Source organism: Halichoerus grypus, chromosome 6 (assembly GCF_964656455.1).
Source record: "Halichoerus grypus chromosome 6, mHalGry1.hap1.1, whole genome shotgun sequence".
NCBI lineage: Eukaryota > Metazoa > Chordata > Mammalia > Carnivora > Phocidae > Halichoerus > Halichoerus grypus.
Window position 1 is genome coordinate 576,265 of NC_135717.1, and position 23,692 is coordinate 599,956.

The 23,692-nt window shown below is 57.8% G+C and overlaps 2 protein-coding genes across 15 annotated transcripts in view; both read left to right on the top strand.

The window, feature by feature from the left end:
• Positions 1-1,888, top strand: part of SUN1 (Sad1 and UNC84 domain containing 1) — a 53,975-nt gene extending 52,087 nt beyond the window's left edge. For all 10 annotated transcript variants that reach the window (XM_078074196.1, XM_078074198.1, XM_078074195.1 and 7 more), the window contains one exon: positions 154-1,888. In XM_078074196.1, coding sequence (XP_077930322.1) covers positions 154-267 — 114 coding nt within the window. In that variant the 3' untranslated portion in view covers positions 268-1,888. The remainder of the gene's footprint in view (positions 1-153) is intronic.
• A 2,333-nt stretch (positions 1,889-4,221) lies between these two features.
• Positions 4,222-22,569, top strand: GET4 (guided entry of tail-anchored proteins factor 4). Of its 5 annotated transcripts, none has more exons than XM_078074206.1 (10): positions 4,222-4,462; positions 9,408-9,486; positions 9,808-9,889; positions 10,427-10,576; positions 15,367-15,505; positions 17,189-17,329; positions 17,437-17,512; positions 17,679-17,751; positions 18,521-18,630; positions 22,299-22,569. In XM_078074206.1, the coding sequence occupies exons 1-9, from the start codon at positions 4,311-4,313 to the stop codon at positions 18,583-18,585; spliced, it is 957 nt and encodes a 318-aa protein (XP_077930332.1). In that variant the 5' UTR covers positions 4,222-4,310; the 3' UTR covers positions 18,586-18,630; positions 22,299-22,569. The 5 variants fall into 5 exon arrangements, with proteins under 5 accessions (XP_077930332.1, XP_035961479.1, XP_077930334.1 ...); XM_078074209.1 differs by lacking the exons at positions 4,222-4,462; positions 18,521-18,630 and adding exons at positions 9,024-9,190; positions 9,298-9,326; XM_036105586.2 differs by lacking the exon at positions 18,521-18,630 and having other exon boundaries at positions 4,224-4,462.
• Positions 22,570-23,692: the final 1,123 nt, after the last annotated feature.

Consider the following 23,692-nt stretch of genomic DNA (forward strand, 5'->3'; position numbering starts at 1 on the left):
TGCCTGAGCTCTGTGTCCTGCGATAGATGACAGAGTTCACACTAAGACCTAATTTCCGACGTGGCTGCTTCCTGTCAAATATGTCAGAGTTGGGGAAGTGATTGGGCCTGGGGTGTTGTGAATTAAGTGTGACCCCTTCCCTTTCGATTTCAGAAAAAACCTGACAGAACTTTCCAGATAGTGGAGCTTCGGATTCTCTCCAACTGGGGCCATCCTGAGTACACGTGTCTCTATCGGTTCAGGGTTCATGGAGAGCCTGTCAAGTAGAGACCCTCCTATGGTTCTTGTACATTTTGTATATACGGGGACAGCGTCAAACACTGGAGCCCTTCCTGAACCAGGGCACCTGGAGCATCGGGAGGACGTCACCCCTAAATAAACTGCCAGTGGGAGCTGATGCCCCGCTCACTCTTCTGTCCACAGGAAACACTGCATGTCGAATGCCTGGCTTCCCTGAGATCCGCTGGCCACAGCCCATCTCTGGGAATCCACTGGAACATGTGGTTGTTAGGGGGTTTGTTTTGAACATAAAGCTCTTGATACTTGTATTCTCTCGACATCAGGAACAAAGTAAGTGAAGCTACAGGTCAAAGTGTTCTTGAAGCTTTGATATTTAGCCTTTCACTGGCCCTTCTACAGGACTTTGGGGGCAGACCTATTTCATCTGTTCCATCCAGCGCACGTTTCTTTCAGGGAAAAACAATGCCACCAAATTTCAGAGTTCTGAACTCCTTTCCTTTAGGAGAGGGTTTCTCCTTTCTTCAGCACCAGTAGTTAATATAAGTTCCCAGGTGGGGAAATAACTGTTCCTCTACTTCATTTGCTCTTGCTTCTGAGAAAGACTTTTACAGTCAGGCCTGGGTGTGTTGTTTCTGTTCAGGATCCAGGGCGATTCGTTTTGTCGTGGGCTTGAAGTGGGTCTGATTTGAAAGGGGGTGGTGGTCTGGATCTCAGCCAACGCCTGAACGGAGTGCTCAGGTCTCAGCGAGGCTCCGCCCCTTGGGGCCACCCTGGAGTTGGACCTCACAGTGTCCGTAGGATCCCAGAAATCCAACCTTAGGGGATGTCATCAGGTTGTGTTTTAAATTTTGCTGCAAAGTTGAACACTAATGTGCTGCCAGTCTTTCAGAATCTTCAGTTTTTACTCTACTGATGGTTCTCCAAGGAGACTGTCCAGTGTGGCAAATTCACCATTACGTTGTAGGTTTATAATTTTTCTTACGGCGGCACTTTCTTCCTGGCTCTAGTTGGGATTTGCCTCTTACTACGACTGTTGGCCATTCTCAATTCCTAGGAGACTCGTTTTGTTTATAATTAATATTTAATATTTAGACTATTTTACTGAGCAGACTTTATAAATGAGATATTTGCAAGGCACTTAAAGTGTTACAGATGTTTTAAAAATTATTTAAGTTTTATTGGGTTAAGACAGTCTTTCGGTGTTCTCATAAACACTGTATTTTCAGAAACAGAAAGTGATGGTGCTGACTGGGGTTTTATGTGTACTGCACAACTGTCCTCGACTACATAAAGTAGCATTTTTTCACTCTTAGAATTGGAACTAAATAATGCCTATGCAGTTAAGTTGGATAAAATGTATACACATGTTTCCGATATTACAGGATAAATATATAAATCAAAATTTCCTATATAAAACAATTTGGGAGTTGGGTGGAAATATTTTGAATATTTATTTTTAAAGATGCAGAATAGGACTTTGTGCACGGTATTTTTGTAAATGCTTTTCAAAATACTTGTCTTTGGTAGTGCTTCTTTTGCTGCCACCAAATTGATAAGATGCTATTGAAATGTTTAAATAAAGAGTTTAAATTTTTAAAAGTGCATGTGATGTTTCCAGTGAAGAATAAACGGTCTATTTCTTTCCTCAGTTTGCCTTGTTCCTGCCCCTGAGGGTGTGGGGGCGGGACCAGTGCGTTTCGTATTCCTGCTGCCTCTGCCCTCTGAGGTTCCAGGTCAGCAGGTGCTTGATCTCAAAGGAACACCCGTGTCATCAGGGTGTCTGCTCCAGAAGGCAGGTGCGGGACAGAAGCTCACTTTCAAGCCTACCCCAGGGTTGGCACGTTGAGTAAACATTTATTGAGTGCCCACTGTGTGTGGCATGCTGAGCTAAGATTCACTGGTGAGCAAGGACGAAGCACCTCTCCTTCAGGAGCTGCAGCGGGGGCAGCACGAGGGCTGAGAGTCCGGAAGGGACCGTGGAGGCGAGGACAGCCCAGGGCCGGCCATGCTTGTGCCTCCCTGACCGTGGATTTTCAGGGGCAACCAGCATTCCCATGTTGTTTTTATCCTTCTGTAAACCCCTCTGCCCACTAGCAAAAATGTGCGTATACTTCACCGCTGTTCACACAAATGATGGCGGACTCAATGTACTGTTTCGTGTCTCCCTTGTTTCGGTTATGAAACAGATCTTGGAGATTGCCTATCCATAAAGAACTTGTTAAAAAACAGCTCTACTGTTGTTTGCATGGATATACTCTTTAGTTTGAACCAGTCCCCAGTGGATGGACATTTGTTTGAATTTTTCCGTATACAAACAGTAGGTGTGCAAAGAAGGAACACTCTGTACTCCATACCCTTGGGAGTCTGGAGTTGGCTGACCCCGAAATCCAGGGGACCTTCAAATGGAAAAATGGCTTAAGTTGTGCTTCCTCCCCAGGCCCTGTCCTCGTGCCCAGAACCGGTCCACTGCCTCATCCCTGTCCCCGTGCCCAGAACCCGTCCGCTGCCCCCATCCCTGCCCCCGTGCCCGGAACCCGTCCGCTGCCCTCATCCCTGTCCCCGTGCCCGGAACCCGTCCGCTGCCCCCATCCCTGTCCCCGTGCCCGGAACCCGTCCGCTGCCCCCATCCCTGTCCCCGTGCCCGGAACCCGTCCGCTGCCCCCATCCCAGTCCCCGTGCCCGGAACCCGTCCGCTGCCCCCATCCCTGTCCCCGTGCCCGGAACCCGTCCGCTGCCCCCATCCCTGTCCCCGTGCCCGGAACCCGTCCGCTGCCCCCATCCCTGTCCCCGTGCCCGGAACCCGTCCGCTGCCCGCATCCCTGTCCCCGTGCCCGGAACCCGTCCGCTGCCCCCATCCCTGTCCCCGTGCCCGGAACCCGTCCGCTGCCCGCATCCCTGTCCCCGTGCCCGGAACCCGTCCGCTGCCCTCATCCCAGTCCCCGTGCCCGGAACCCGTCCGCTGCCCGCATCCCTGTCCCCGTGCCCGGAACCCGTCCGCTGCCCCCATCCCAGTCCCCGTGCCCGGAACCCGTCCGCTGCCCCCATCCCAGTCCCGTGCCCGGAACCCGTCCGCTGCCCCCATCCCTGTCCCCGTGCCCGGAACCCGTCCGCTGCCCCCATCCCTGTCCCCGTGCCCGGAACCCGTCCGCTGCCCTCATCCCTGTCCCCGTGCCCGGAACCCGTCCGCTGCCCGCATCGCTGTCCCCGTGCCCGGAACCCGTCCGCTGCCCTCATCCCTGTCCCCGTGCCCGGAACCCGTCCGCTGCCCCCATCCCAGTCCCCGTGCCCGGAACCCGTCCGCTGCCCCCATCCCTGTCCCCGTGCCCGGAACCCGTCCGCTGCCCCCATCCCTGTCCCCGTGCCCGGAACCCGTCCGCTGCCCCCATCCCAGTCCCCGTGCCCGGAACCCGTCCGCTGTCCCCATCCCTGTCCCTGTGCTCGTTCTTGTCCCCGTCTCCCCCTAGACCTCCAGCTCCGCGTTAAGAGGCGGTTCTGTGTCCAAGCGAGCCAACGACTGCTCGTTCTCGAGCAATGACTTGTCACCCGGACTTGGACCTCTCTTTGGTCCCCAAACCCGGCCAAACAGGACCCGGCTTTAGTCACCCTCACCTCCCCAGGGCGGCCTGCGGCAGAAAGCATGAAAACATGGCTTTTATTTCAAAATCTCGGCATCCCAACGACCGCTGAACTGGTGGTTGCCAAGCCTCGGGCCAGCCGCCCGGGCGCACTCGTGCCGGGTAGGCCCAGCCCCCGCGCTCTGCCGTCACGTGCCGTCGCCATTGTAGCGTCAGCGTGCCCCCCACGGTCACGTGGGCGCCCACCGCGGTTCCGCCCCGCGGCCGCGAAGCCGCCCAACGCAGGCTCCGCGGTCCCGCCCCCGGTCACGTGGCCGCCCTCCGCAGGGTCTGCGGCCCCGCCCCGCGGTCACGTGGCCGCCCGCCGGTGCGCCCGCCTCCAGCTGCGCGCGGCTCCTCGCGGGCCACCGTAGAGGGCGTCCGCCGGGACGGAAGCCGAGAGGCGCTGCCGACCGCGCCTGCGACAGCGTCAGCCCTGCGCGGAGCGCCGGCCCGATGGCGGCGGCGGCGATGGCCGAGCAGGAGAGCGCCCGGAACGGCGCCCGGAACCGCGGCGGGGTCCAGCGCGTGGAGGGCAAGCTACGCGCCAGCGTCGAGAAGGGCGACTACTACGAGGCGCACCAAATGTACCGGACCCTCTTCTTCAGGTAGCCGCGGTGCTGCGGCCGCCGCCTTCCAGGGCTTTCCGCCGAGCCCGGCGCCCCGCCTCCGGCCGCCTCCCATTGGCCGCGCCGCGCCGCCCCGCGTCCCCGTTGGCTCGCGCTGCTGCCTGTCGCCGCGGCGGTCGGAGCAGGCGGGCGGCCGGGAGGCGGAGGATGGAGGACGCCGGACCCGGCCCCTGCCCCTGCCCCTACCCCTACCCCAGCCCGGCGTCTCCTGCCCGGCCTCCTCTGCCCGACCCTCTCCCCCCTCCCCGGGCCCCGACCTGGCGTCGCCCATCCGCGGCCTCGCCTGCACCGAGCCCCGGGGTCTGCGGCCCCCGGCGGTCCGGTCGTGCGGGTGAAACGTGCTCCTGCCCCGCGGCCCCGCGGCTCGCGCCGGAGCAGCCGTGTCCGTGAGCCCGGCGCCGCGCCTGCACCCGCGCGGTCGGGGGTTGGAGGAACGCGGGGGGCCCCGGCAGCGCGGCGAGACCTGAGGGTTGGGGGGATGCTGGGGGCCCGGCGGCGAGTCCCGGGGGCTAGGGGCGCTGGGGAGCTCACTGCGCGTGCCGGGGGGGGACTGCCGCGGGGCGCGCTGAAGTCAAAGGTGCCTTTTTCGTGCGGCTCTGGCGCGTCGGCAGGTGTGTGGCCTGCGGCGGTCCCCGCGTGGGCTGCGCGGTCACGGGAGCTGTGCTGTGACACGCTGCTGCTGTGATCTGAGTCGTCGTCGCGTGTGGGGGGCGCTCGGCGATCCTGGACGGTCCGGGCGGAGCAGTGGGGGGGTTCGCTGGGATGGGATAGGCCTGAACGACAGGTGTAGGGGTTTAGTCCGGTCCGTGGAAGGCCTTTTCTGCCCGAACTGTTGTGGAGGGTACTGAAGGGCCGTTGGGGCGGGCCTTTTCGCCATTCAGGCCTAGACTTTGATATTGTCTGTAAGTGACGAGATGGATCAGCGTCTCCGGGGACTCTCAGGTCCTGTTCCGGCCATGCTCGGGCTCCGCGGCTTGGAGGAAGCCCGGGTAGGAGTGAGCACAGCTGGGCGTAGGCCTCCTCCGCCTGGCAGCTTCACCAGCCAGAAGTCCGCGTGAGGGGAGCTTTTCCAGCGCTCCAGATTGGCCCGGGTGCTTGCTGTTCTCTGGATTACTATGTAGATATTTCCCCGCTGATTAATCAGCAAAACTGGATCTTCCCAAAAATAAACAATGTTTCTTTTTTGAGACAGTTTTGCCCTGTGGGATGAGCTGTGAAGAGGCAAGTCTCTCTGCCTGTGTTTGGGGGTGGTGATGGAAAGCAGGCTCTCCACCGCCCCAGGCTTGACTTGGCTTCGGATTCCACCTGTGCTGTGTGACCTAAGACCAGCCTTGGCTTCCTCATGGGGCATCTGGGGTGCACCTACACCGCTCGGGAGTTGGGAAAAATAAATCATCTGCCATGGGCCCCACTGGGGACAGAGTTAATGGTGGCATTCGTGGCCATCCATAAGGCCTGGCTGAACTAGCCTGGAGTTGTCCCTGACTCCCAGGGTACCGTCCCTGCAGACCTGTGATTTCAGCCCCGTTGAGACCCTCCTGGGTGTGCGGCTCCTGGACGAGTCTGATTCACTGGGTTATACTAGGTTCTTGTTCTTTCTGTAAGTCAATATATGTGTCCAGATTTAAGTGTTTACGTGAAAGGTGCAGTTTGATGCATTTTGGCACGTATGTTCCCATGAAACTACCCCCAGTCAAGATACGGAGAACATCCATCACCGAAAATTCACCGCAAAGGTTCTTTCTCTGTTCTCAGAATCCATCTCTCACACCCCTTGCCCCAGGCAGCCACTGCTCTCTGCAGCCCATAGGTTGATTTGCATTTTCTAGAATGTTTTGTAGGTGGAATCATATCCTCTTTTTGTACATCTTGAGTTTACACAGCATGATTATTTGGAGATTTACCCACGCGTGAAGTATTAGTTCATTTCTGTTGCCGAGTGGTGTTCTGTGGTGTGGATGGACCACAGCTTGTTACCTACTCACCTGTTGGGATACATTCACCAAATTGCTGTTTGTTTGTTTGTTTGTTTTAACATTCTATTTATTTGAGAGAGAGCCTGTGCACGCCCGAGAGCACGAACAGGGGAAGGGGCAGAGGGGGGAGGAAGAAGCAGACTCCCTGCTGAGCAGGGGTCTCAGTCCCACGACCCTGAGATCAGGACCTGAGCTGAAGAGAGAAGCTTAACTCACCAAGCCACCCAGGTGCCCCCAGATTGCACTGTTTTAATTGTGTTTCCCAGCAGTTGAAGGAGAAGGGGGCACGCAGTCGGGCGGTGCGGTGGGTCAGACTGACCCCTTGCGTGTGCCTCGGGTGTGGGCAGTACTTGAGGCCTGGTGGCACAGCGGGAGGCTCTGACCATTCAGTGGTGCTGGTGCCAGTGGGTGGCCACCCAGTGTCTTCAGATCTTTCTCTGCCAGGACGAGGAGGGAATCCGCTTTCCAGGCCTGTTGGTTTATTGGTGCTCGGTCATCCTCCACCCCCTTTCTGGCTCCCATGGCTGTTTTGTGGGATGGCCAGAGGGCCCCTTGGCCCAGTATTAGGATTGTCACCTCCCGGGAGGGCCTCTCCAGCCAGCCTGCCTCCCCCTCAGGGGCCTTTCTGAGATTTGTGTGGTTTTGCCTCTTAAATGAAGAAAAATTTTTTAAAAGAAAAACTTACAGGGGCGCCTGGGTGGCTCACTTGGTTAAGCGTCTGCCTTTGGCTCAGGTCATGATCCTGGGGTCCTGGGATCGAGCCCCGTGGGGAGTCTGCTTCTCCCTCTGCTCCCCCTGCAGTCAGTTGTTGGCTGGCAGATGACACCAGCATGTGCCCACAAGGTGGGCCGAGCAGGTACCCTGCCGTTGGGGTTGCATGGATGGTGCCGGGCTGGAGGGTTCTTGCTCCATCTGCTCTCAGCCCCCCGGAGCCTTGGACCCAGATAATAAATTCCTTTCCATTCCCTGAGTTCTGCAGAAAGAAGCACGTTCATTTCTCAGGGTTGCCTTTCGCTGTTTGTTTTCGGCTTTCCTTGATCTGCAACAGGTGATTTCACCTGGATGGGAAGAGTGTTGGACGGGGCGCTTTGCCCCGCCCCCCCCGGGCCCCCAGGCGGGTGCTTGAAAGCAGGCCCTGTTACCCCAGGGATTTGCTGTCACCTGCTTGTTAGCAACTTCTTTTATCTGGTGTTCTGAGAGGTGGTCTCTTGCTGTGCATCAGACGGAGGAGTCCAGAGTTCTGTCCTGTCTTTTGTCAGTAGCAGCATGCTGGCAAGATTGTCACTTAGGATAAGTGCCTATACGTCCATGGAAATGGCAGCATGAGGTGGTGTGCCTCCGAATACTTGTCTTTCCAGAACAGTCCGTGGCAGTGCTGGCCCCAGGTCATGTGCAGGGCGGCTCCTGGCAGGACCAGACTGGGATGAGCAGGGTTGGTGTGGGAGTAGGCTGTGTGCGTGCGTGTGCGAAGGAGAGAGAGAGAGGGCTCTCAAAAGCGCTGCTGCAGAAACCACGGGCTGTGCACATGACCTGCAGGCTGGCGGTGGTTTTCTTTCTTGGGGTGCAGGTTCTTGTCTCCAGCCCCACCCCCCTACCCAGCAGATGGGGTCTTCTGTTGGGGCCGTGTCTGGGCCAGCTGGGTTCCCGTGTGTGACTCTGATGGGCTTGTGTTCTTCTGGGGGGTTGTCTGGTTGTGGAACCTTTTTGAAGAAAATACCTTTTCTGTGGTTAATTGAACAGCCAAGCGCTCGCATTCCCACCTGACCCGTTGGTCCGGGTGAGCTGCAGACAGGCTCCCAGGTGCGTGTGTTTGGTGTTTGCCTGTCTCGGTAGCACCTCCGTGCTGCTGCTTCAGTATCTTTAATTGGTTGTGTCTTAACTGGGAGCCACAGACTTGACTGGTTGTGTTTCTTTTCTGATGATCATGGAGTTAAATTCCAGCCAGTGAATGGAGCATCCGGCAGCACCTGTGCTTCGCTCCGCGTGTGCTTTGGGAAGCGGCTTCCTGCTGTTCACTTTCTCTCCGACCCAGCTGTGCTTCGCTGAACTTGGTCTGTTGCAGACGGACCATCCTCCCGTTGTTTGTGTTGAGTTAGTTGCTGGGCTCTGGCCGCTCTGTGTTTCTGTCTCTGCAGTTCAGGAAACTGAGAAATATGCTCAAAGTGGGAAAGTGAGTCAGGCCAGAGGGGTGGAGGGGCCCTTGGGGGGCGGGGTAAGAGGAGAGCACAGGGAGGGGGTGGGGACCGCAGTGACATCACAGTGGGTGCTGCGTGTGTGTGTGTGTGTGTGTGTGTCCCCCACCTGTGAGTCTCTGTCCTGGAGCTCCCGCTGTCCCAACCCCTGAGCACAGCCTTGACCCTTGGTTCTCTGATGGACCCCAGTGTGCCGCTCTGTCCCCCACGCAGCTCCTACCACCGGGGCAGGCCTGTGCTTCAAGGTGGAAGTCAGCCAGCCTTTCTCTGGGTCCTGCTGAAACCCTTGAGCTGCTCCAGGCCTGTTTAGGCTCAGACGACATCCCCTGCGGGCGCTGCTCTCCGTTGTGGGGCACAGGTCTGCTTGTCCCCTGAGGTCCGAGCTGCTGACAGCAGGGACTCCGTGTGTACCAGGGGGACGTGGGCCATGGAGCACCCCAGCGTGGAGTCTGGACAGACTCCGAGGGGGGCAGGGTGCTGTGACCGCCGGGTGAGGTGGTGGGCCTCAGGAAACAGAACACAGCTCCACTCCATCTTTGGTAGGAGGCCTGTGCGCCTGCGTGCCCGTGTACGGGATTGTTTGCTTTATGAAGCTTTCACGTTGGCGCAAACGTTTTATCTTTAGCATTTAATCTCCAAACTGTAGCCATTGGGCTGGGTGAACATCATCAACAGGTATGTCAGACTCTGGAGGATGTGTGTGGTGGAGCATCTGCCTAACTGGACCTGACTGGGGCTCTGCTCTCTCTCTCACAGATACATGTCACAGAGCAAGCACACGGAGGCGCGGGAACTCATGTGCTCAGGGGCGCTGCTGTTCTTCAGCCACGGCCAAGTACGCAGGGGCCTTGTCCCCTTCCCTGCTTGGGGTCTGCGGGGTGGAAAAGGACCGTCCAGGGAGAGGCCGTGTTGTTGGCACTGGCCACAGCCAGGCGAGTGTCCTCGTGTCCCGGGGCACTGAGAGAGCTGGTGCACGTGCAGCTGGGGTCTTGGTCCTTCAGGCCGCACTGCCGAGTGAGCGCTGGGCTCAGAGGAGCGTCCTTAGCTTCGGTCCACTGTGCGTTGCTAGCTGGAATCCAGAGTGGCCGTCCAGCTTTGCCGTGGCTTCTGAGAACAAGCTGTTTTTGTGATTTTTACTCACTTCCATGTTTTATAGCAAAATAGTGCCGCGGACTTGTCCATGCTGGTCTTAGAGTCGCTGGAGAAGGCAGAAGTCGAGGTGGCCGATGAGCTGCTGGGTGAGGCTTTATTACTGTGCGTGAGGTACCTTCTCATGTGGAATGTGACACCCCTGCGCACACTCTGTGGCAGATGGGGGCCTCTGGTTTGTCCGAGAGACCTGGCTTGCCAGCCTGCCCCATGTGCTAAATGTGCAATGGGGGAGGTCCTTCTTAGGAGCTGCCCAGCCAGAAGAATGGAGGAGGGGCCTGCTCCCGGCCTCTGCACCCCAGCGTGTTACCTCCCTACCTGCCCAGGTCTTGCTCCTCTGCGGGCCAGCTCCCTGCTAGAGCCCACCCTCCCACCCAGCTCCCCGACAAAGGCTGAGCCATGAGGCCACAAAAGAGCATGTGGCTGCTGGCTCTGCAGCTGAGAGGTCGGTTGGGGGGGGCCTGGGGCCTGGGGGTGGGAGGATGCATGATGAGGACACCCCGGCATGCCAATTTCCGGGTTTTGAAGTGAAGTAATTGTTTTAGTGAACTTCTGTAAGATACCGCATACAGAGCTGAGCAGTAGCGTGTTTCTTTGGGTAAGAGTCTGTGTTTGTGTTGTTCTAGAAAATCTGGCCAAACTGTTCAGTTTGATGGACCCAAATTCTCCAGAACGAGTGGCTTTTGTGTCTCGAGCCCTGAAGTGGTCCAGTGGAGGATCTGGGAAGCTGGGCCACCCCCGGCTCCACCAGCTGCTGGCCCTCACCCTCTGGAAAGGTAGGCCGGGGGCACCTGTGCAGACAGCAGCTCTCAGGGGCGGGTGCGAGCCGGCCCGGGGACAGCTGTCCCTTCTTATGCCCCACGCGGCTTGTATTTGTGTTAGCCGCTTTAATCAGGTGAGCTCGTGGGCCACAGGAGGTAAGGAGGGGAGATTTTGCTCTCCACCGGCCGGGCCCTTCCTGCCCGTGGGCCTTGACCGTACCCCACCAGCCTCCTTTCTGGGACATCCTCCCCAGACCGGCCCTCTGGTGGCACCCTGCTCTGTGTTTTCTTCACATTTATCTCAGCTTCTGAATAAGCATTTGTGGGGACTGTTCAGTCCACGAAGGGGGGATCCTGGTAGTTCCTGGGTGTGGTTCCCATCCTGAGCTCTGAGTCTGCTCTCAGGCACAGGAAAAGGCATTTGGTTGGGTGCCCTGAACAGCATTTGTTCAGGAGAATTTGAAGAGCTGTCTCCTACGTGGTGAGCACCTTGCAGGCGGCTCGTTCACAGTGCATCAGCCTTCGTGGGGGTACGGCTGGGCAGGGGGTAGGTGAAGGGAGGTGATGGTGGGCAGGTGCCTTCACTTGGGGGCAGCCTTCCCCCAGCAATGTCTGTGACGGCGAGCTCCTCCTGGAAACAGCCTGCGTGCGGCAGGCGGCAAGTGGTCAGACAGACGGGTCTGTCTCCTCCACAGGCAGCGGGCCCAGGGCGCGTTCCTGCTTGTGGGCACCCGCCATGAGCCCCGCGCTTGTTCATGCTGGGAAGCCAGCCGTGTGAGCATCTGGGGGCAGTGGTGCTCACTCCACTGTGTGTCCCCACCCGCTGTGACCCACGAGGCGGGAGGTTTCTCCATTCCCTGCGTGCTGGCACGCCAGCCCTACCCTCACCCCGGAGGGACATGACGAGAGAACGGTCAGATGTCAATTCAAAGGTCGGACAGTCAAGGAAACGCTCCTTGGAGGGTGCAGTGGAGTCCCTCCCCCACCCCTATCCAAGAAGCATGTGGGGCCCGAGAACGAGCAGCTGACACCTCGAGGCCGAGGCCTCGCCATCGTGGGCTCCCTCCTCTGCTGGCGCACGTTTCCCGTGGGCGCCTTGCTCCTCCGGACTTGGCCTCGGCCCGCCGCCCTGGCCTGCCCAACTGGCACGGTCCCCGTGTATTTTCTGTCTGTCTGTCCCGCCCACAGGACACTAGTGTGTGTTCGCTAGCTCGGTGGGGGGCCATCTGCACTCGCCAGCCTGGCGGGGGTGCCCTGGCCTCCCGCCTTGTCTCCCAGGGGCGCTGAGCCTGCCCGTGAGGGGGACGGCAGCGCCTGCGACAGCCCTCTGTGGCCGGCGGGCGTTGATTCGGCACCGTGACGCCCGGCCTGTGTTTGTGGGCGTGTGGGGAGACGCCAGGAGGAAAATGGGGCACGACCCAGTGTCTGGCAGAGAAGCAGAACTGAGGCTTCCAGAGTCCCTCAGAGCCCTGGCTGGCTGAGAGCCCCTCTAAGGCGTGCATGTTTAACGGGACGGTTTTAAAATTCAAGAGACCGCAGTTACACGTAGTGCTTGAGGCACAAACCCCAAGTAGAGGAGCGCGGATTCCACGTCCTGGCCTGCTCCGCAGCGGCCACGGTGTCTGGAGGCTGTGCTTAGGGATGTCTGCCGAGCTGTGGTGCCTGGGGCAGGCCCAGGCAGGGACCTCCGGGGAGGTGTGTCCCCCGATGGGGGCGGAGCCACCTGCCGCCACGTCGGTTTGCCAGCCGCAGCTCGGCCTCTGGGCGTGTTCGCTGCGTGTGGTGGTCCGTTATTCAGGCGTCCCTCGTTCGGTTGCGCACGTTTTACAAAGTCAGGGTTTGTGGCGGCCCTGCCTTGAGCAAGCTTGCTGGCGCCACGTTGCCAACCGCACTTGTTCACTTGGTGTCCCCGCGTCACGGTCGGTCGTTCTAGCAACAACGCAGGCTTTTTCATTATAACTTGTTACGGTGGTCTGTGACCGTGGTCTCTGATACTGTCCTGGTTTTGGGGCGCCAGGAGCTGCGTTCATGGAAGAGGGTGGATTTCACCGATAAATGTGTGTATGCTGACTGCTCTACCAACCAGCCCGTCCCACGTCTCTCCCTTCTTCCGGCCTCCGTGTTTCCTGAGACCCAACGGTATTGAAATTGGGCCAGTTCATGACCCTACAGTGGCCTCTGTCCGAGTGAAAGGAAGAGTTCCACGTCTCTCATTTTAAATAACACACTAAAGATGGTTCAGCTCAGTGAGGATGGCTTGTCCAAAGCTGAGGTAGGCTGAAAGCCAGGCCTCTTGTACCAAACAGCAAGTAGTGAACGCAAAGCACCCGCTCCTGAAGGACGGGACAAGGGTTAGTCCAGTGACACATGAATGAAGGGAAAGCGAAACAGCCTTATTGCTGATACGGAGACAGTTTGAGTGGTCAGGATAGAAGATCAGCCACAAAATTCCCTCAAGGCAAAGCCTGATCCAGAGCGAGGCCTTGACTCTCCTCAGTTCCATGAAGGCTGAAGGAGGTGAGGAGGCTGCAGAACGAGGGTTTGAAGCTAGGAGAGGCTGGTTCGTGAGGTTTTAGGGAAGAGGTATTCGCCATAACCTAAAAGTGCACGGTGACCTAGAAGCTGCAGCAAGTGACCCTGAAGGTCTAGCTGATACCTAACTGAAGGTGTCTGCACTCGACAGATTTTCAGTGACGATGGAACAGCCTGATAGAAGAAGATGCCGTCTAGGGCTTCCAGGACTTATGTACCTAGAGAGAAGTCAGTGCCTGGCTTCAAAGCTTCAAAGGACAAGCTGATTCTCTTGTTAGGGGCTAATACAGCTGGTAACGTTAAGTTGAAGCCAATGCTCATTCACCATTCTGAAAATCTTAGGGCCCTTAAGAATTAGGCTAAATCTACTCTGCCTGTCCTGTATAAATGCAACAACAAAGCCTGGATGACAGTGAATCTATTTACAACATGCTTTACTGAACAACAAGCCCACTGTCGAGACCTACTGCTCAGAAAAAAGATCCCTTTCAAAATAGTACCGCTTGCTGACAATGCACCTGGTCACCCAAGAGCCCTGATGGAGATGAGCAGCAAGATAAATGTTTTCATGCCTGACACAACATCCATTCTGCAGCCCAAGGATCAAGGAGTCATTTCAACCTCCAGGTCTTATTATTTAACAAATACACTCCGTAAGGCTATCGCCGCCATAGATAGTGATTCCTCTGATGGTTCTGGGAAAAGTCCATTGAAAACTTTCCAGGAAGGATTCATCGTTCTAGATGTCACTGAGAACATCCATAATTTATAGGAAGAGGTCAAAATATCAGTAGTGACAGCAGTTTGATAGACATTGATTCCAACCCTCATGGACGAGTTTGAGGGGTTCAAGACTCCATGGAGGAAGTCACTGCAGATGTGGTGGAAACGGCACGAGAACTAGAATCAGCAGTGGAGCCTGAACGTGGGACCGAACTGCTGCCATCTCACACTTGAACGGACGAGGATCTGCGTCTTATGGAGGAGCAAATAAACTGGTTTCTTGAGATGGGATCCACTCCCGGTGAAGATGTTGTGACGACTGTTGAAGTGACCACAAAGAATTCAGAGGATCATACGAGCTGAGCTGATAAAGCAGCAGTGGGGTGTCAGACGACTGACTCCCAGGCTGAAAGAAGTTCTCCTGTGGGTAGAATGCTATCCAACAGCATCCCACGCTACAGAGAAGTCCCTCATGAAAGGAAGCGTCTATCAGTGCCGCAAACGTCAGTGCTGTCTGATTTTAAGAACTTGGCATGGCCACCCCAACCTTCAGCAGCCACCACCCTGATCAGTCAGCAGCCATCGATGACGAGGCAGACCCTCCACCAGCAAAAAAAGACTATGACTCCCTGAAAGCTCAGGTGATGTTAGCATTTCTTAGCCGTCAAGCATTTCTTACTTGAGGCGTTTATAGACATAACGCTGCCGCGCACTTAACAGACTACGGTGTGGTCAGCATAGCTTTTATGTGCACTGGGAAGCCAGAAAGTTTGACCTGCTTTGTCGCAGAACTTGCTTTGTTGTGGTGGTCTGGAACCGGGCCCACAGTATGCCCGAGCTGCGCCTGGGTGTGGCTGAGCACGTGGGTGTCGTTTTGCCCAATTTCTCTTCTCATAGGATGCTCTAAAACCAAAAGCTTATTCTAGGGGGTCTGAGGGAGAGAGGAGAGACCGCACAGGTACGCAAAGAAATGCTGACTCCAAATTGTTGTGCATTCCTGAAGGCGGCACGCGGGGCCCTGAGAGCTGGTGTGCCCAGTAGAAGGTGGCAGGCAGCAGAGGCCGGGGCCTGAGCCCTGGAAAGGCGTGGGAAGCAGGTGGCTGGTGAGCAGTGATCCCGTTTGCTCCGGGAGACGGGCCAGGGTGTGGGGAGGTGGTCTGGGGGGTGGCTCGGCCTAGGCTGGGTCTCTGCCTCGGCACAGCTGCCGCCCTGGGCGTCCTGTGCTCTGTCGGATGCTGAGCACACCCACTTAGCTGTGGCAGCCGGAAGGGGGGGCTGGGGTGTTGAGTCCTCAGTGGGGAGGGGGCGGGGGGAGCAGGTAGAGTGGGGACAGTAGGTTTACAGCCTGAGTCACTTACTGATGTGGAGAAGATTGGGATTTGGGTCATTTTTTTAAAAAACAAACGCTGAGTGTTGGAGCAGAGCGGCCGTGTGGAGCTGTTAGCCCGGGAGCTTCCTGCGTGGCGGACCTGGACGCGCGGGGAGCCCGTGTGCGGGCGGGGGTGGGGGCGGCGCGTGCACGCGCGTCAGTGTCCCCCTTCCCTCCGTAGAGCAGAACTATTGTGAGTCCCGGTACCACTTCCTGCACTCTGCGGACGGCGAAGGCTGCGCGCACATGCTGGTGGAGTACTCGACCTCCAGGGGCTTCCGCAGCGAGGTGGACATGTTCGTGGCCCAGGCCGTGCTCCAGTACGTACCCCGCTCGGGCCGTGCCCCCGCGCCTGCCGCACACCTCGCCGGCACGCCGTCCCTCCGCTCTGCAGGCGTGTTCTGGGGGGCTCCCCAGTGTCTGCTTTCTCACGGCACCTCCTAGGTTTCTGGCTTCCTTAGCGTCAGGCCGCTGTTTCTTATAGGGCGTGTGTATTTAATAGATTCTGCCAGGTGTCCTGGAACGGGGACCGCACGTGCTTCTCAAGCGTTCCCAAGGCTGCGCCTGGCTTCCCGGACGTCTGGAGCGTCCGGCCCGCCCCGTCAGGCCTCCCCGCTTCCGCCTCCCGGCTTCCGCCTCCCGGCTTCCGCCTCCCCGCTTCCGCCTCCCCGCTTCCTCCTCCCCAGTTCCGCCTCCCCGCTTCCGCCTGCCCGCTTCCACCTGCCCGCTTCCGCCTCCCCGCTTCCCCCTCCCCGCTTCCCCCTCCCCGCTTCCCCCTCCCCGCTTCCTCCTCCCCAGTTCCGCCTCCCCGCTTCCGCCTGCCCGCTTCCGCCTCCCCGCTTCCTCCTCCCCAGTTCCGCCTCCCCGCTTCCGCCTGCCCGCTTCCGCCTCCCCGCTTCCTCCTCCCCAGTTCCGCCTCCCCGCTTCCTCCTCCCCAGTTCCGCCTCCCCACTTCCGCCTGCCCGCTTCCGCCTCCCCGCTTCCTCCTCCCCAGTTCCGCCTCCCCGCTTCCGCCTGCCCGCTTCCGCCTCCCCGCTTCCTCCTCCCCAGTTCCGCCTGCCCGCTTCCGCCTCCCCGCTTCCTCCTCCCCAGTTCCGCCTCCCCGCTTCCTCCTCCCCGTTTCCTTCCCCCCCCCCCCGTTTCCTCCTCCCCGTTTCCTCCTCCCCGTCCGTGCCCGCAGCAGGCCTGGGTGGTGCTGGCGTGCACGGCACACGGGAGGGGTCAGCTGCCCGCCCCGCCCGCCCGAGCTCCGGGCGTCTCCCGCATGTGCTCCTCCCGCAGACACACACCAGTTTGGTGGCCGGGCATTGGGATAGGAAATGTCTTAGGAATTTGAAGGGGTTGGGGTCACAGAACGCTCACTGTATGCACTCGACAGCACCTCGGAGCTTCCGCGCTCTGCAACCCACAGACAGACGTCTCTTAGACCCCAGCGCTCTCTGCCCCGGGCTGTGGGGTGTATGGTGCGCAGAGTCCCTGGGCCAGACGGGATCATGTGCAACCACCAGACGCCTTCCCATCGGTCCCTCCCTATAGCTTAACAAGGTGGAGGCCCCCAGTGCAGATAGTCCAGCTGTGGAGACGCCCCCCTGGGGCAGAGAAGAGCCTGTCCCCCGCCCGGCACAGCACCCGGGGCCTGCGGCCTCGTTCCCACAGACCCCTGGGCTGACTGCTCATGTAGGCAGGGGCCTGACAGGTGCAGACAGGCTGTAGTCGCGACAACTCCCCGCAGTGTCCGAGCTCTGCTGCCCTTGGACACTGTCACCTTCCGAAGCTTCATCTCTTCACCCGTCACCTGTGGTAGTCAGGAGGTGCCCTGCTCACGGGGGGCAGCTTGTCTGAGCACCGAGCCTGGCCTGGCGGGTCCTCAGTTTGCCGGAGCTGTGGGACGGGACGGCTTTCTGTGCCCCCGAGGCGTCCCGTGTGCCGTGCTCAGCTGAGCACCTGCAGAAATGGCGCTGTGTTCTGCATCAGTCGCCCACTTACTAGGGTGTTGCTTCCAGGTTTCTCTGTTTAAAAAACAAAAGCAGCGCGTCGGTGGTGTTCACGACGTACACACAGAAGCACCCGTCCATCGAGAACGGCCCTCCGTTCGTACAGCCTCTGCTCAACTTCATCTGGTTTCTGCTGTTGGCTGTAGACGGGTGAGTCTCCCATGTGTGTTTGGGGGGTTGCACGTGTGCTTTTCTTGTTCGGCTCTCCATGATTTTCGCGTGGAAACAGAGTTGGGCCCGCTGTTCTCCTGTTTCAGAGGCAAACTGACCGTATTCACGGTGTTGTGTGAGCAGTACCAGCCGTCCCTGCGGCGGGACCCGATGTACAACGAGGTGAGAGGCTGGGGCAGCAGCCGGAGAGCAAGAGAAGTCCTCCGTCCCCGGGCGGCCCTCGGGAACGGGACGGGAACGGGACGGGCCCCGAAAGGAGCGTGGGGGGAGGTCTTGCGCATGGGGCGTGTTCTGGCTCCACGGTGACCCCACGCCCCTCCTCTTCCAGTACCTCGACAGGATAGGACAGCTCTTCTTCGGCGTGCCGCCCAAGCAGACTTCTTCCTACGGGGGCTTGCTAGGTAAGGCTGGAGCAGGGGGCGCCTGCGGGGTGGGAGCAGAGCCGGCGTGGCCGCCTCACACCCTGGCCTCCCCCGGGGAGCTGTCCCCACTGCCCGGTGTGTGGTGCCGCTCTCCCGAGGCTCCGTGTCTCTGGCTGGCCTCGAGGTCCTTCTCCAGCAGATTCCCAAACATGCCTGAGAGGGTCCTCTTGGCCCTAGGGCTTCCCTCTCCTTTGGCCATAGAATCAAGGGGGATTTTTTCTTTCTTTATTCTGGTAAAATACACATATCCCAAAATTTGCTGTTTAACCATTTCTCAGTGTCCAGTTCAGGGGCACCGTCCCCCCGTCCGCCTCCAGAACGTTCCATCCCGCACACGGAGACCCTGTCCCCGTGACGCACGGACCCCCACTCGCTCCCCCAGCCCCGCCGTCTACCCTCTGTGTCCGTGAGTCTGACGACTCCGGGACCTCGTGGGAGTGGGGTCCCCGTGCGTGTCCTTCCGTGTCTGGCTCGTCCCCGTGGGGGCAGGGGTGGTTCCTTCCTTTAGAAGGCCGGGTCATACCCTGTGGTGTGGACGGACCACACTGTGTTCGTCCATTCCTCTGTGGTGCACCCCATAATGCTGCTGTAAACGTGGGGGCATGTCATCTGCTTGAGCCCCTGCATCCAGTGCTTTGGGTAACATACCCTGAGGTGGGATTGCTGGGTCACGTCGAAATTGGGTTTAACTTGTGAGATGCTGCCAGACTGCCTTCCACAGCGGCAGCCCCGTCTCCCATCCCGCCAGCCGTGCACAGGGTTCCGGTCTCTCCGTGTCCTCGCCCGCGTTTGCTGTTGTCTGTGCCTCAGTAGTGGGTGTGAGGGTCTCACCGTGGCTCTGACTCACATCGCCTGACGGTTAGTGATGTTGAGCGTCTTTTCTTGTGCTTATTGGTCCTCTGCATGTCTCTGTGTCCATTCAAGTCATGTGCCTATTTTTGAATCAGGTTGGTGATTTCTCTATACTGGATACTAATCCCTCATCAGATATAAAATTCCTGAACATTTTCTCCAATTCTGTGGATTGCCTCTTTTTTTTTTTTTAAAGACTATTTTTTAAAAGCAGTTTCAGTGGGGCGTTTGAGTGGTGCAGTCGGTTGAGCATCCAGCTCTTGGTTTCGGCTCAGGTCATGATCTCAGGGTCCTGACATTGAACTCCATGTTGGACTCCACGCTCAGCATGGAGTCTGCTTGGGATTCTCTGCCTCTCCCCCTGCTCGTGTGCACTCTCTCTAAAGTAAATAAATTTTTTAAAAAATAAATAAAGCAGTTTTAGCTTCACAGCAAGATAAAGAGGAAGGTATGGAGAATATCCATTTCCGTCCGTGCCCCCCCACAGCTGTTACTGGCGCCCCCGTCAGAGTGGTGACTTTGTTAGAATTGATGAACTTACGTGGACACCGGAAGTTCATGGTTTACGTTGGGGTTACTTCTGATGTCATACGTGTACAGGTTTAGACACACGTGTCCACCATTAGAGAGTCCTACAGAGTGGTTTCTGCCCTGAAAACCCTGTGCTCAGACTGCTCACCCCTCCCCACACTCCACTGCCTTTTCTCTCTGTAGGTGCTTCTGATGCGCGGAATTTTAAATTTCCGTGAAGTCCAGTATATGTGTCTCTCCTCCACTGCTCATGCCTTTGGTGTCCCATCCATAACGTCCTCGTCTGGCCCAGTGCGGTGAAGCTTTTGCCCCGTGTCGTCTTCTAAGAGTTCTGCTGTTCTCAGGTTTACATTGAGGTCCTTGATCCATTTAGAGGGTTTTGTTACATGGTGTGAGGTGTAGGGGTCCAGCGTCCTTCTTTTCGAGGACGCCCAGTGTCCTGGCATCATTGGCTGAAGAGACTGTCCCTCCCCCGAGTGGCCTTGAAGCCCTTGTCAGCTGGTCTGACCCCTCTGCATGTGGGCTGATTTCTGGCCTCTGGGTTCTGTTCGGTGGGTCTCTGTGCGCCCACACCACACTGCTGTGCTCACTCTGGAGCAAGTTTTGAAATCAGGAAATGTGATCCCTCCAGTTTTGTTCTTTTTCAAGATCATTTTGGCTGTTTGGGTCCATTGCAATTCCATATACATTTTAGGTGAGCTTTTCTTGCAAACAAGACATTGGATTTTGACAGGGACCGCATTGAGCCTGTGGATGGCAGTGGGTGGCACTGCTCTCTGCAGCGTGTCCAGTCCTCCATCCACAGGCTTGGGAAGCGCTTCCGTTTATTTATGACTTTAATCTCTTTCCCCGGTGGTCTGTGGTTTTCATTCGTGAGTCCTTCATCTCCCTGGTTAAGGTTAGTGCCTAAGTATTTTATTCTTTTTGGTGCTGTTGTAAATGGAATGTTTTTATAATTTCTTTTTCAGATTGTTCATTGCTGGCGTAAAGAAACGCAACTGATTTTCATGTGCTGACTTTGTATCCCATCACTTTGCTGAATTCACTTACTCTGACAGCTCCTTTGTGGAGTCTGTAGGGTTTTCTGCATATAAGACCATGTCGTACGCAAACAGATCATTTTGCTCCCTCCTCTCCACTGTAGATGCCTCTTCCCTCGTCCTCGTGCCTGGTTGCTACGGCCGGAGCTGCCAGTGCCGTGCGGACTGGAGGTGGTGAGGGCAGGCACCCTCCCCTTGCTCCTCCTCCTCCTCGAGGAGGAGTTGGCAGTCTTCCACCACCGAGGATTACGGTTGCCGTGGGGTTTTCAGAGACGGCGGGTACTGTGGGGGGGCAGTCCCTCCTGTTCCTGGCTTGTTGAGTGCTTTTACGAGAGCGTCGCGTTTGGTCAAATGTTGTTCCTGCAGCAGTTGAGATAGACGATCGTGCGGGCTTCCCCTCGTTCTGCTGACGACTGGCGGGTCCTCACGGGAGCCCTCTGTGCTTTCCACGAATAAAGCCGCTTGTTGTGGTGCGTCGTCCTTAATGTGCTGCCGAGTCCTGTTTTCCAGTGGTCTGTTGAGGGTGTCGGCCTCTGTGTTCACAAGGGATACTGGTCTGTGATCTTCTCGTAGTATCTCGGGTTCTGCTGGCCACGTCGGATGAGTTAGGAAGCGCTCCCTCCCCCTCAATTCTTTTGGAAAAGTTTGGTAAGGATTGGTGTTGGTTATTAAGTGTTGAGTAGAATTCACCAGGAAAGCCATCAGGGCCAGGGCTGTTCTTTGTTGGGAATTTTTGATGATGGATTCGGTCTCCTTACTTGTTACTAGTCTGTTCAGATGGTCCACTTCTTCATGGTTTAGTTTTGGTGGGTGTTGGAGGCCAGGCCTCTGCCCCTCATCTGCCCAGCCTGGCAACGTGGTGTGGCCTTCCCCGCGGTCTCGTATGGACTTCTTCCCTCCGCCAGCCAACGGCCAGTTTAGTCCTTCATCTGAATGTGGATTTTGTGAGCCTGAATGTGGTGGGATTTTTGAGTAGATGCTGCTTCATAGAGTTCATCGTTCACCCGCACGTACTTAAACCGGTCTTGCCGTCGAGAGGTCTCATGCGGCCAAGCAGCATCGAGGCTTCCTTCCTCAGCTTCCTTCTGGAAGTGACATCACAGAATCACAGGTGGCTGATCTACGTAAGGGATACGTGTCCCCCACCCTGATTGCACCGTGTTCCTGCCAGAGCTGAGGTGGCCCCCAGGTGACAGGCTCAGGCGGGCGCTTGTCCCACAAAGCTTGGCGGTGCTGCTCACGCCCTACTGCCCAAATCCAGGTGGGCACCCTGCCTCGTGGGCCCCGCAGGGTTGGCCTGGCTGGGCGTGTGTGTCCTTTGAGCCATAACCACGCTGTGTGGAAAGGTCTTTTGTCTGAGATGATTTTGAAAGTTGTTATACACAGTTGGACTTTCTACTTGTGTCTGGATTTGTCTCGTGGAAGGTACTCCCGCCGTATCCGGGCCTGGGTGGGGCTGCGTGCATCTGAAGCCGAGGTGGGCTTTGTGTGGATTGGCGTCTCTCGGGCGTGACATCCCGCCCTCAAGCCTCGCCGCGGGTGTCCTGACGCTTGGTGCCCGTTCATTTCCCACCAGAACTTCAGACTTGGCCCTTCCGGCACCCGGGCTTCTGGTGGCCTGTTCGTTGGACCTGATTTCACATGCCCGAGTCTGTCCAGACAGCGTTGTCTTTCCATGGTGGTTTGGCTTCAGGGGACTCTCTGATCTCCTGAGTTTGCATCAAATCGTTGTTCTCTGAATAAACATGTCAGTGGTAGCAGCCCTGGGGGGGACAGTGGTCACCATTTCTGCATGTGAACGCGTCCTGACCTCTTTGTGATGTACCCGTGTGATGTGCACCTGTGTGCCCGCTCGACGGTGACCTCCCCGGGACGTGGTTCTGCCGACGATCCTCCAGGGCTGTCAGGCTGCCGTGCTGTGTCCCCCGGATGGGCCCTCGGGGTCTTTCGCCGGCTGCCAGGGCCTTGCAGTCACGCTGAGTGTTCCCAGAGACTCGGGGGGGCCCCGGGAACACGGCACCATGGAAGGTGGGGTTCCCCGGGCAGGGGTTGCTGACCACGTGCAGCCGCCGTGCCCCTGACGGCCCCTGCGTTTGCTTCCAGGGAACCTTCTGAGCAGCCTCATGGGCGCCTCGGAGCAGGAGGGCGAGGACAGTCAGGACGACAGCAGCCCCATTGAGCTCGACTGACCCCGCCCGCCTGGCCTGCATGAAGACGCCCTGACCCCGGGCCCTCACTCCCGGGGCTCCCGTTGGTGAGGCGATGGCGGCCCACGGGCACCCGTGAGCTGGCCCGGGGCTGCGGCTGGGCCGGCTGGGCTGCACCTTCAGACTGACCCACAATAAAGCACAGGCCTTGCTGCGCTACCACCCTTTCCCTGTCCTTTGTGTCTGGTTTGCTTTGGGAGACGACCCGGCGTGCGGCGCAGGCCCGACCCCGTCGAAGATGGTGTGGGGGGCGGCCGCCGGGGGCCCGGAGAGCATCTGGGCGGCCACTCTGGGCCGCACCGTGAGGCCACGGCCATTTGGGATCAGGAGTCCTTTCCACGTTTCGTAATGCAGTATTTATTTTCATTGGGTGATTGGTTCCTTTGACCTGGCATTGTAGGTTTTAACCAAATAACCAGGAGTGAGCAGATCTGCCCTTTCTCACGCTATACCAGATGTTCCCAGAGCAATGACGAGAGGGGAAACACTTTATTTTTTCACAATTAAATAAGAGTTGTAGATTAATACACAGTGATCATGCATGGGAAGGAGTTGAGATACACACTTTTATTGACTGTAAAATGGAATTTAAAGGAAGGTTTGTGTTACTTGTTGAGTTGAAATAAATCCTTTATACTGGGCTTTGCAGCGCTCGTCCTTTCTGAGTGAGCTCCTGGGGCCGGCGGGCGGGAGCGGTTGCCGAGACCAGTGGTGGCCAGGTCTGTGCGCGCTGTGCCCGCAGGGGGCGCTGTGGACGGCCACGAGCGGCCAGCGTCGGAAAGGTCTTGTGATTCGTAACTACATGGTGGTTTCTTTAAATGTGAGAAACCAAATCCAATGGGGTCCTGCCTTGTCACAGGTTCTGCGTGCAGGCCACGGGGTGGGGGAAGGAGAGCGCTGAGCCCCCCACAAACTACCCACCGGGGCTCTCTGTGGAGGGTGGTGGTGGAGGGAGTCCTCGCAAGGGGCAGGCCCCACGCCTGCGACGGACCCCCGGCTTGTGCCGTGATGCTTGTTCTGAAACCACAATAATGCATCCGGCACAGTCAGTTCAGTGGGAGGGACGTTGGAGCAGAACGTGGGTTTTTATGTGGAATTTTGCCCCACACTAAGTAGATGAGCCCAGACCGCGCACACCTCCCGGCGTCCCTCTGCACTCCCCTCGTGGTGGCAGCGTCTGTCTTGTCCTCAGCACATGGAGACCCCCCCCCCCCGGGTGGGGGACAACTTTGCAGCCGTGCACCTGACCCCGCTTTCCCTGTGAGCGCTGCCACTTTTTTCATGCAGTTG